This window comes from Chinchilla lanigera, unplaced genomic scaffold, assembly GCF_000276665.1.
Source record: "Chinchilla lanigera isolate Chin_1 unplaced genomic scaffold, ChiLan1.0 scaffold00017, whole genome shotgun sequence".
Lineage (NCBI taxonomy): Eukaryota > Metazoa > Chordata > Mammalia > Rodentia > Chinchillidae > Chinchilla > Chinchilla lanigera.
The window spans coordinates 30217814-30230975 of record NW_004955418.1 but is presented as its reverse complement, the minus strand read 5'-3'; the positions used below and the strand labels follow the sequence as shown (position 1 = coordinate 30230975).

The window sequence follows — 13162 nt, the reverse complement described above, 5'->3', positions numbered from 1 at the left end:
AAGACATATATATGGATTCTGGTATGGCTACTTTGAAAATATCCAGTTTAAACTGTCCAATTAACTAGTTTTCTTATTAAAGAAATCAAATTCTGATTCTATCAAGAAAAAAAAAAAACATATCATCAAAGTCTGATTAGCCAAAGAGCTAAACAACTTCATCTCACTAAGGTAAGGAAGGATATATCACTCACCAAACTCATCCAAATTGCATGATTTTAAGATCTTGAGTTCTTCACTGTTATTCCCTTAGAGGTACTATGAATTCATCTGAAAAATCAAATATTGAGCCAGGCATGGTGGCACACACTTGTAATCCCAGCACTTGGGAGGCTGAGGCAGGAGGATTGTTGTGAATTCGAGACCAGCCTGGGCTACAAGGTGAGTTCAAGGCCAGCCTGAACTGCATAGTGAGATTCTGTCTCAAAAATACCAAAAAAAAAATCAAATATTGAAATATGTGAATTTTAAAAATGTTTTCCAATAGATTTTTCAGTCTGGCGCAACCCTGACATATGGCAGACTTGGTGGGAGCCACAGAATGTCTGGCAGACAAAGTTAGACTAAGGCGGTTTGTGTATTTGCACATAGTGTAAATTCAACATGATGTTCAAGTAAGTGATAAAGCAGTAAATAAATATTTGTCTTATATCTAAAATTAATAATTGCTTGAGTTTTAAGATTTTATTTAATTTTACAAGGTATTACATTTAATAAATTCCATGAATTATTGAAATTATTTTTATGCAATGAAAATTTGATTCTTTATACTCTATGCAGACTGCTATTAAGAATAAATGAAGATATCAAAAATGCCAAACATTTTACAATGTAGGTGAGTATTTCATTTTATTTGCCAAGACTGTAGAGATTTTTTTATTGCATCAAAAATTAATAACAGGCAGTAAATGTGAACCTACTAGGAGCAAAGTTAGTGTTGCTGAGAGCACACAGTGGAACAATGCCGAGTGCTGGAAAATGTAGTTTATACCACAAGACCGGATCTCAGAGTGCTAATCGTGTAGCTCCAGAGGCATAGGTGCACATGACAAGGTACGTTTTGAAAGTGAGTGAAAGTGATGACAGTCCAAAGGAGAAAAAGCACATCACTAAATAGTACAAAAACACGTCATGAGTGATGTGATCACTTCTCTTATTGAATATGGGGAGGCAAAACACAGAAAAATGGAGGAGAGGAGACACTGAATGCCAGAGAGAAAACAGAACCAGAAACGCAGACAGTGGTCACATACTAACTGTGGTCACTAGATGGGGAGCTACACTTCGAAAGGAGTCGGGATGCTAGGAGTTAGGGAAAAGTATGTAGGCAAGTGTAAATATTTGGCGTATTACGTACATAAACAGATGTCTGGAAATAAATCATTTCTACTTCCCAGAAATGACAGCTCTCTAGTCACACTTAGTGGAACTTCAGAGATTTAAAGCAAACCAATCTAGTTTCATGAAGTTTCATCTGAGTAGCTGAGGACATATGGCAAGAAACGGTAACATTGCTGATGAGGAGTGTGTGTAGTGTGGAGAGCGATAACTGAAGTTTTGAGCACTTTTGGGCTAAGAGGACAGTGAGTGAGCTAATCAAACTAATTATCTAAATCAGAGACCCCAGAACATAAATGGTCTACTTAGAGGGTGAGGTTGGCAGTAGCACAACGGATGTGGGCAACTGAGAAAGCAGAGAAGTGGTGAAATATAACATAGAAAACAAAACTGAAAGAAAGAATGAAATGTAAACGTAAGGAAACCTCGGAGGACAGGTGCTGAGCAATGAAGGAGAAGAGCGCACAAGGAATACCTGTTTACAGACTGGAAGATACAGACTTAGACACATGTAAAATCACATGGATATCATTAATGTACTATCTGGAGAGGCAAGGGCGTGGGTATGGGCAACAGATATAAACCGACTTACAGTAGATTGTTATAACTCTTATATGAGGTAATTACTAATAGACCTCTCTGACTTTCAGAGATGTCTATTTTTGGAGGACAAATTTTAAGTTCTCAGTGTTTAAAAATATACATGATAAGCATAAATAGTTTAATGTATGACTGTAAATTTCTATGTATGCTTACACAAGTGTTTTATGCTAAAAGGAAATGATTCTTTCTGTGAATTCTTCCAGGGAACTCATCCTGAGAGTCCTGAGTTCCTCTGCTTTAACTCTGTGCTTCCTGTGGGCATCTTCCACACAAAACCCTGGCGAGTGCTCCCTTCACCTCCGTGTTCCTTAGGCTGTAGATGACGGGGTTGAGCATCGGGGTGATGATGCCGTACAGCATGGAGATGAGTCTGTCTCTGGAAAGAGAGCTTTGGCTGGAGGAGCGGCGCAGGTAGGTGAAGATGGCGGTGCCGTAGAACAGGCAGACCACCAGCAGGTGGGAGGCGCACGTGGAGAAGGCTTTGCGCTTCCCTTCTGCAGACTGGATCTTCAGGATGGTGGAGATGATGTAGACATAGGAGATCAAGGTGGTCAGGAAGGCGCTGGTCCCAAAGACTCCTCCTATCACTAAAGCAAGCATTTCAGCCACGTAGGTGGATGAACAAGACAAGGCCACAATTTGTGGAATGTCACAGTAATACTGGTTAACCAGATTGGACCTGCAGAAGGACAGGCTGAAGGTGGACACTGTGTGGATAGTGGAATTTATAAAGCCAGCTGCCCAGGTCCCCAACACTAGCTGGGCACAGCGAGCCTTGGTTATGATGACAGAGTAGCGAAGGGGGAAGCAGATCGCCACGTACCTGTCATAAGCCATGACAGCCAGCAGGAAGACCTCAGTCCCCATCAGGGCTACTAGAAAATACAGCTGCAGAGCACACCCAATAAAAGAAATGCTGTGGTCCTCAGTCAAGAGGTTCCGGAGCATCTTGGGGACCGTAGTTGATGGGCAGAATATGTCTAAGAGGGACAAGTTTGCCAGAAAGTAGTACATGGGCGTGTGCAGCTTTGCCTCAGTCCCGATGGCCAGGAGGATGGCCCCGTTTCCCACCAAGGTGACCTGGTAGATGATGGCAAAGGCTACAAAGAGAGGGTAGCGCACCTCAGGGAGGTCAGACAGCCCGATGAGGATGAACTGAGTCACCGTGGTGACATTGTAGACGCCCATCTCCTCTCTCCACTGGGGTCTTTCTGTATGAAAGAAATCAGCAAGCACAAGTTAGAGTAGCAACCAATGTGCTTATTGCTGAGAAACTTCTGGAAGACAATGGTATGTGGTGGACAATGAATAATATTAACCTTTAGTTTAGTTAGAGACTTAGCTTTTAAATTTAAAATAGAAAGCACCTTCTACTTTGACACTCCCAGGCCTTTCCAAGGAGCCACTTCCCCAGTTTCTAGTAGTAGTAGTAATAGTAATCACCAACATCTTTCCAAGTATCATGTTGTCCAGATTTGCAGTGAATTTATGACTCTCCTGCCTCAGTCTCTCACAGTGCAGTGGGCCACCACACCTGGCTACACGGTATTTCTTAAAATATTTATCCTTGGCTTCTGGTCAATAGAAAACCTTCTGCAAAGCTAAAGAGATATTGAAAATCCACCTTCTTAAAGCTTTGGATTTGCCTTTAGCTTAGTTTGGGGTTTCACAGTTCAGTGACAATTGATAGTGCATTTTTCACACATGTCTGGTTCTGCTTTATATACTTTCACAGTGTTAAGTTTTGTAAACCATATCAATACAAAATGACTAGAAAATAAAATGCAATAATCTCTATGATTGCCTCTTCCTTTTTTGCCTGATGGGAACTACATATTAACAGCATCTTTGCTTACATAAAACGCATAGTATAAATTATACAAATTATGCATAATGATTTATTTTCACAGATGGAATGAAACTATTTTCTAACACCACTTTTCATGCAAAATTAGTAAGAGTCACTGAGTCTTCTAGAAAATGTTATTTTCTATCCTCATACAGCAGCAGGCTTGGGAGAAAATAAAACTCTCTATGATAATCATCATGAAATGTAGAATGAAAATCAATACAATAACATAAAAGGCATGGATATAACTAACCATTTTAATTGAATAAAATATATTAAAATAGAAAACATCTCCTTTGTCAAGCACCATGTTCTCAAACGTTCAATATTCTCTGGAAATAAAGAAAGACAAATTTGAGACACTTGTAGGATAATAGATGCACTTATAAAATGGAATGCTGAGAGAAATGAATCAGACACAAACTGGAATACCACATGGTATCTCTCTTCTGATTAGGCAAAGTACAAACTAAGAGATACATGAAGGAAGGACAGAGGAGACAAGAGGATGGGTCTCTTGCAGATGGGAAGTGGTCCAGTGGTCCAAGGGCAGAGAGTGAGGGGATCAGGATGGGAGAGGAAAATAGAGTGAAGTTGCGCCAGGCACAAGGCCTCATAACCTCAGTGAGTGTGGACGCTGTGCACCATAAACACGACCTGAGATTAATAAGATCAGCAAGAATGTAAAGGGGGAGGGGAGCTAGAGGAGGGGGAGGGCAGGGAGGAGAGGGGACTGAAATAAAGAAAGAAGCTGTGGTGTGCACATGTCCCGACTCCCCAAGATGGCTGCACAATGCAGGTCCTGCAAACATGCACTAATAAAATGCAATTTCAAAGGAAAACATTCCATGGAGATTCTCAATTTATATATTCATACTTTTAAAATAAAATAGTGACTCTAAGGAACTAAATAAGGTAGTTTTATTATAAGAAAAGTTCGTATCTTCAGTTACATTTGTATTCGCATATTAGCTTCTCCTTCAGCCCTATGCCCACATTTAGAAGCTCGGTGTTTTCAAATGAGGCCTGTGAGGAAAGAGTGAACAACGCCTGTATTAAAACTCACGGCCCTGTTGCACCTCAGGTTGTGTGGTTATCACATGTCCTCCAAAAATGACAAAAATTCTCCCTGCCTTTTGCACTTGGTGTTTTATATTTATTAAGTCAAGCTTGCATCTTGGCCATATAGAATCCAGAAGTTGCTCATATGCAGAAGGAAGTTATCATAGCCATCTCCTCCTACTAAATTAAACATAATTGTGTCCTGACCTAGGTGTTTGCATGTAATTAGAAAGCAGCAGCACATGGCTGAGGAAGGGTTTCCATCACCTTTCTCACCAGCCCTGGGGCCACGTATCAGAGTCAGAGGCGTCCTTGTGAAGGACAGGGCTCTGAGCGCTCTGTAACCAGCTGTGCCAGTGCAAGCCAATGGGAACAGGGGACTCCAGGGAAAGCAGCTCTGGCCACGGTGATGAAGAGCCCAGTATTCAGTGACAACCAGCACAAGGATGCGTGATGAGGGTTAGTCTTGTACTGGAAATTGCTCAGAGTCAAACCTCATTGGCAGTTCTGTTGTTTATCCTTTCATACGTATGGCCAAAGCCAAATGGACCATTCATGTAGCTTTTCTCTTTAGCATTACTTCAATTTTCTAGTACATACAGAAAAATAAAAATAGTTACCTAAATTAACCACTGATGTATCTTTAATACTAAGATAATTCAGAATGTATACTATATTCAGTATAACAATCTCAAGGAAATGTTGTACTTACATTTTCTTTAAAATGGAATAATTTTCTTTCAAACTTTGTTGCTAAGGAAGATCGGCTCAATGGGTTAATACTTGATAAACTAGAAGAGCTCAAATACCCGCTAGCATGGAATCTCTCTCCCTACTTTGTGACGTCTTGGTGCCTGCTTAGCCTTGTGGATCCACTTTTGTAGAAAACGAAAGCTCAAAACCATTGGTCAGAAACATGAATTAGACACAGCAGCATCTTATATGCCGAGGTCAGGATAGGCACTTGTGCAGGCTTATTTCATATACTGAGTCAAACTCTTTGTCTGCATTTATTTACATACCTCAAATAATTTAAAATATTCTCTCTCTTATTTAATATTATGTTTAAGCATTTTTAATGTGTGCATTTTACACCATATTAACATCTTTACAAATATCCAGTTACTTAACTGAGAAATCTAAAATTTGACACGATTGTCTTGCCTTTTTAGTTCCAGATTTTTCATCACCAAATTCCTGCATGAAAAACACCAGAGGACCCAGATAGCAGGAAGCCCATCAGTGAATCTGAGCAAATGCCTCTCGTATATATCAGGCTCATACGGAAATACATTCCATAGTTTACATTATTCCCATTTTCCCCTATGGAAAAAAAATGAAAATAAGGACTCTGGTGGGAATATCCTTCTACACTTCATTAGCCAAAAGTACAGCTAACCCAATCATGAGCACTCACTGCTAATCAGTTGTAAGTTTAGAAAGAATCATGAAATGTACAGCTGTGACAATTGGTTTATTGGAATGGGGTAGGAATAAGACAGACTTTTCCTCCAGCAATTGCACTGTCAGACAAAAGTAAAGAATAACTTGCATTTAGGGAGGCTGAGGCAGGAGAACTGTATATTTGACTCCAGTCTGGAAAACTTAGCAACTTGCCAAAACTCTGTCTTGAAAATAAAAAGGGCTGGGGATGCAGGTCAGTGCAAAAGCCTTGGGTTCAGTCTGCAGTGGCAAAGAAAAGAAATAAGTAAAGATTAATGTGATGTTTTCCAGATACTCTATTGTAAGCACATTATCATTATTATAAAATATGATTAGGCCAGAAAATTGACAAAAATTTTTATTCTGCATGTTGAATGGGATAAACTTTAATACAATTTTATACACACTATGTATTTTTATGTTGTAAAAATTACATACTATAGGCATGAAAACGTGTGTCAATCAACATAGTGTGAATGGAATGTCAAGCTATGTAACTGATATTTGAATTTTTTAATTGTACATTGGTTAGAAGTTAGAAGATTCTATCAAAAATTTTGTATCTATGTATGGACACGTAGATGGGTAGATAAAACAACATATTTGCAATTATTGATTGAAGTGAAGAGAATATATTTGTTATATCATTCCACTTTTATATTTTTTAAGAGAGTAGTAAGTGTGAAACAAACAAATAGAACAGTAGCAGCATACCAGTATCTAAACAAATCAAAGCAAGAACATTCAAAGTGATACAGAGTCTAAAGAGAAAATAATACGAATCAACAGTGGTTGTTACATTACATATTGCTATCCTCACCTACATTGCTGAGATTACCAGATATAAGAATGAAAGACTGCTTAAAACATTACAGGGAATAAGAAAATAATTCTTTGATAAAACAGTAGAGGTAGTACAGAGTTTCACTAGACAAGATGAGAGTAAGTTATAAAAATCAAACATAAACATAAAAATTAACAAAGGGAAATATCTGTCTCACCTCCCACCTGGAAGCTTTCATCCTCGGTTAATCTGGCTACAGTTGAGAAAAAAGCAGGACTCTCAACTGTGTTCCTGGTTCTTTGGGAAATTCTCTTTCCCATGTAGCCATAACAATTGGACTATGTGGGCTGTAGTGCTTATATTTGCTTATTTTCATGTTTGTTTTTTATTTTAAAGCTAACGGAATGAAAACATATTAACAGACACACAGACATTTACAAAAACAATACAAGCAATAAAGAATTTCAGGCAGGGTGATAGGAAATTAGAAATGGTTGCTGTATTACATATTGATATTTTCAAATTAGTTACTCAAATAAACAAATACAGACAGGTAGGATTGATCAAACAATTAAAAATTAGCTGTTCCTTTAATAAAGCACTAGAAACCAGTAGTACAACTATCCTACCTATCCTGTGTATACATATATACGTATTTTTTCCTTCTTTCTTTTCTTTTTTCCCTCATCCCAGTTGTTCTTTCCTTTTGAGCAGTTTCTTTCCCTTTGTTGATATCTATTGCACCTTTTAGATTTTATTCACTCTTTCAGGTACTTACAATAGTGAGACATGTTTACACATGCAGATATTATTTATTTCACTTATGAGTATGGTCTCTAGTTGTGTCCATTTACCTATAAAAGCCTCTAGTGTATCTTTCTTTATAGCTGTGTAATATTCCATTATATAAAAATACGTCAACTTTTTTATCCATTCCTCTGTCTTTAATTGACAGTTTGGAAGAGTTGGGATTTCTCCTTTTATCTTTATTGCTTATTTTGTACTTTGTGAAACAGATTTTTACTACTGATGTGTGTGTATTACCTTTGTCATTCAGATCTTTGGACAGGGTCTGGGACCATATTGTAGAACGTGGGGAAAACTCTGTACCGTTCCTCCCATACCTGTCAAGTTCTTTCCTCTGCTCTGCTGGGATTGCTCAGGTCTCCATCACTGTGATAAAATACATGAGATAACACATAAGTGTTCGAAGTCTAGCTGGGCTCATGGCTCCAGAGGTTTTCGTGTGTGGCTGATTGGCTCCAGCACTTTGCGGCAGGGCAAACCTGCTCGCCTCATGGTGGCCAGGATGCACAGAAAGAGAGTGTGGCCCAGGTCCCCAAACGTCCTCCAGGACACAGCCTCAGTGTCCTCACATCCTTACCGGCCCTCGTTCCTGAGTGTTCCACCACCTCCACATTACCACAGGCTGGGGACCCCACCCTTAGCTCACGGGCCTTTGCAGGACATTTAAAATCCAAACTGTAACACCTTGAATCAAGGGACACCTGTCACGAATGTTATTTATTAAAAAAATAGGATCTGGGTGCGGTGGCACACACCTGTAATCCCAGCACTCGGGAGGCTGAAGCAGGATGATCATTGTGAGTTTGAGACCAGCTACAAAGTGAGCTCAAGGCCAACCTGAACTGCATAGCAAGACACTGTCTCAAAAAGACAAAAAAAAATTAGGGACTTTACTTTCCACACAAAAGAAATGCCAGTGTTGCAACGTGAGCGCCAAACATCTCCCAGCACCTGCGCTCCCTTAGTTTCTCTTCAGTGTCCCAGCTATGAACTGTTATTTTGGCAAATTAAATAAGGACTCCCTCACTGTGTTTTATCTTGTTCTTATGGTGGCTATGTGGATGATGTGATTACACACGCCATGCAAACGTTGCCAGCTAACACAAACTCCAGGCCAGTGGCTGTGACTTGCAGCCTCCTTCAGCCCAGTGTACCTTCACCATGAGGTTGAGATTAATGAGACACTGACAGAGGTGTGATTACAGAGTCATTAAAGAGCAAATGCATAGCTGTATGAGAAACTGATTAAATTTTCCAAAGTAATGGCACCATCCCATATTCCCACCAGCAGTGGTGAGGTTTTCAGTCACTTAACATCCTCACCAACACTTGGCATTGCTGATAAGTTTGTTAGAGTCACACTACCACATGGTAATTTAAATTTGCATTTTCATAAAAGGCTTGTCTTCTGTAAACCCACTCATCATTTCATTTATTACAGGCATTATTTATTTCATTACATCCTCTTTGGCAACCCACAATATGGGACAAAATGTTTGCCAGCTGTTCCTCAGACAAAGGATTACTATCAAGAACATAAGAAAAACTCAAAAAAATCAGACGTCCCAAATATAAAGACTCAATCCAAAAACTGGCATCTGAGAATAACACACACTCAGATATACACTCAGATGAAGAAATAAAATCCTCAAATAAATTTTTGAAAAAACATTCAACAACACTGGTTATTCAACAGTTGCAAATCAAAACAATACTAAGATTTCATCTCACCCCTGAAAGAATGGCTATCATCGAGAAATCAACCAGTAACAGGGGCTGGGGATTCAGCTCAGCGGCAAAGTGCCTGCCTGGCAAGCGCAAGGTCGTGAGTTCAGTTTCCGGTACCGGAGAAAAACCAAAATAAATAAATAAATAAAATTAAGAAAATTAAAAATAAAAAAAAAATTCCTCTTTAAATTCTAGGCACCTTCTTTATAATATTTTTATCTCCTATGTGCCTTTTGTACTAATCTGGCTGTGGCCTTTGATTTCCACCCCTCAATGACCCATTCACTGGCTTTGGAGTAGGTGGAGGATTTTGTTGCCTGGTCTTCTCATGTTTCTAATGTCTTTGCAGGTAGGGTTTGTGCAGGTGTGTGGGGCTGGGAGGCAGGTATTAGTGTGGGTGTGGATATGGGTGTGGGTGTGTGGTGAAATTTGTGGGTTGCTATTTTGGAAGACACTGTCACTTGTGCAGAGACCTCTTTAGTTAGTATTTGCTTTTGAATGATACATACTGGTAGTTGCTAACTGTAGGCCTTTAAATCTGAAAAGGTTCCACTGCCTTCATGTATTTGGGAGAGAAAGTTACATGTACTTCACCCAGCACACAGTTCTCCAGGGATGTGCCACAGTATTAGCAGTTTGGATTGTAGCATAAAGAAAAAATTAAGTAATAGTGCAAACTACAGCACTTTGGCAATAGCAATAAAATTAGCAACATTCATAGCAACAATGACAAACTATGCACTGACAAACCCTAAGAATAAGTAATGCACCAGAGTTAGTTATAGAAAAGAGATTTGTAATCAGAGTACAAGCACCAACACAAACCAAATATTAGCACACAATAAATAGCTGCTAAATTAAACAACTATGACTATACTAACAAGAGAACAGTATTCAACAGTAATAACAAAGAGTTAACTAATTACATAAAGATTCATAAAACTTTTAACCTTCTCCATTTCCTAAACTTCCTTCACCCAGTCACTGTGAGAGGTTTCCAGTAGAAGCCCTGAAGTGGAGTTGTTGTATAGTTGTTCTGTGGTTCAGTCTCAATCAGCTCATTCCAAAATAATGCCTGATTAAATACTCTTGCAAAGTGGTGAGCTCTAGGATGGCTTTTTTCTTCAATTCTAGCCTGACACAAAGGAGTCATTTTTGTTGTACAACCCTAGACTGCTTGGAGTTTATAATCACTGTGGGCTTTCCTGAGGGCTAGCACTGCTGGTCCTGGCCATTATTTCTCCCTGGGATTGCTTATTCTCTAAGGCACTGATCTCACCCATGATCAGGTCAATTGGTTGATTGGCACCTCTGCTGCCCAATGTCAACTGGGAAAAAAATACAGGGTGGATTCAGAGTTGGTAGGTGGCCACAGCTGGCATGTGGAATCCATGAGCAAGAAGCTGGCCTCCTATTGTTTTTAGGATACTGAAAGGTGCATCATTAGGTCATTTACCTGGGCCTGCTCTATTTTTCTCATGTGCACACCCACAGGTATAAACTTTCTTCTTAGTACTCCTTTCATTGTGTTTTACAAATTTTGATGAGTAATTATTCTAGCGTCATTTGATGGAAGCATTTTTAAATTTCTCCATGTTCTTCAAAGACCCATCATCAGTTAAAAGTGCATCATTTAATCCTCATATGTTTGTGCAGTTTTTATAGTTTCTTTTACTGTTGATTTCAACTTTAATTCTCACAGGATGCATGGAAGTGTTCTAATTTTTCTTTTTACCTTTTGATACTTAATGGTCAAAGGTACTCTCTTCTGTAAGATGTTCCATTTTATATTGAAAAGTGTACTCTGCTAACATTAGATGAAATACTCTATAGCAATGAGCAAGTACATTTATCTTTGGTATAGTTTAATTATGATGTTTTTTTCTTTCTGCTTGCTTTGGGGCTATAGTTGCTTACAGTATTTTTCTTATGCTATCACTTTGGTCTCTGCACATCTTTGCAGATGAGATGTGTTTCTTCAACATATAAGACAAGTATTTTTCTTGTATCAAGTCTTCCAATCTTTGTCTTTTAATTGAAGAAATGAGACAATGCATATTTTGAAAATTAAAAGTTATGCACAAAGTCCTGTCAGTTTTTTTTCTTCTGGTGTTCGATTCATTTCTATTGTTTATTCACTTGTCTTCTTTCCCAGTGAGCTTCACACATTCCACATTGCAGTGTATGACCATGGCTGCCCAGAGGATGAAAGATTAGCCAGAGTCCAAATTCACCTAATACTCCATTGGGCCCCAAGAGACTGCTTTACCAAAGCACAATAGCTTGAGACAGTCTCATAAAAACAGTACTAAGCTGAGAAACTCCATGCAACCCAAGGATGTGCAGACAAAGATGCAGAAGAAAAACAATGACATAGATATTTTGGTCAGGGAAAAGGAAAGGAACAGGATGGGCCACTGTAGATCACATGTTGTTCTAGGTTAAGAAAGCTTATTAGGGAATGAGAAGCCTAATAACTTGGAAAAAAATCCCTAAGAATTAGTTATTGTTGACTCTGCTTGGCTGGACCCTGCAGATTTACTGTGATCTTAATGACACATTCCAGAAGCCCCGTGCAGTTGCTCCAAGTATCCATTTATTTTCACATTCATTTCAATCCTGGCTCTAGGCAGCATCTCCATGTTTTCCCCCTTTTTCTTTTATAACCCAGATTGAGCAAAGGAGGGTGTACAGGGTAGAGGTGTAGTAGCCTTGGTGCAGGAATGTCATCAGTGCTTCTGCATAGAGGGTTCATTGGAACATATTACAGAACACTCTGAGGCCTGCAAAAAAGAAAAGAAAAAAGATTATTCCAACAACTATAAGAACCAAAACATGAAGGTTGAGGACAGAGAAACAGTTTCCAGGGTTGAATCAGCAGGTGATATCATTGAGATGTTCTAAAGTAAGGTTTCAAGACTCCATTGCAAATTGGGCTTGAATTTGGCCCTGGAGATTAGTAATATCTCTTTCCAGAGTTGCATGAAAGGCACCATGGTGGTGAAGGAAATCCTCCCAAGTTCAGAATGATTAAAAGTAATAGCAGTAATGCAAAATGAGTACTACCCAGTATGACAACGAAGACAACTACATGTGCACAGAGCCTGTTGGTGTTCACCAAGCCAGATGACAGCTGTCTCTAACGTGTTGAGTCATTGCAGAATTTCTTATCAATACTAGTTTGAGTTAGTAGTTCTGAGGTAACATTTTGTAAATGCCCATTAATAGTCTGAGCAGTTTGGATACAGTGAGTCAGTGTGACCACTGCCATTGTCACAGTAGCAGCCAATGTAGCAGCAGCAATAATAATTGCAGACAAAATGCCTAGAAAGTGCTTTTGCCTGATATGTTCAAGTGTGTAGGTGATTTGCTTCAGAGTGGAATTTCCCATCCACTCTCAGGTAAGATTGGTGGAGAGGCAAGCTTTGCCCCTTTGTCCAAGTGCCATAATATGAAGAATGTTTAATTGAGAGATATCAAAATTCTTTATGTACTTTTGGGGCTGGAAAAGAATACAATGCCTATAGTTGGTGGTATTAGTGACCATG

At 39.1% G+C, this 13162-nt stretch overlaps 1 protein-coding gene across 1 annotated transcript; it reads right to left on the bottom strand.

Annotated features, from left to right (window-relative positions):
* Positions 1-2178: 2178 nt before the first annotated feature.
* LOC102011991 (olfactory receptor 5V1-like) lies at positions 2179-3129 on the bottom strand. The gene has a single exon (XM_005382370.1). It carries the CDS (start codon positions 3127-3129, stop codon positions 2179-2181), a length of 951 nt encoding a protein of 316 aa, XP_005382427.1.
* Positions 3130-13162: the final 10033 nt, after the last annotated feature.

Bases quoted from the DNA above. Each gene is read 5' to 3' on its own strand.
- LOC102011991 (XM_005382370.1), bottom strand. From the start codon at position 3,129: ATGGGCGTCTACAATGTCACCACGGTGACTCAGTTCATCCTCATCGGG.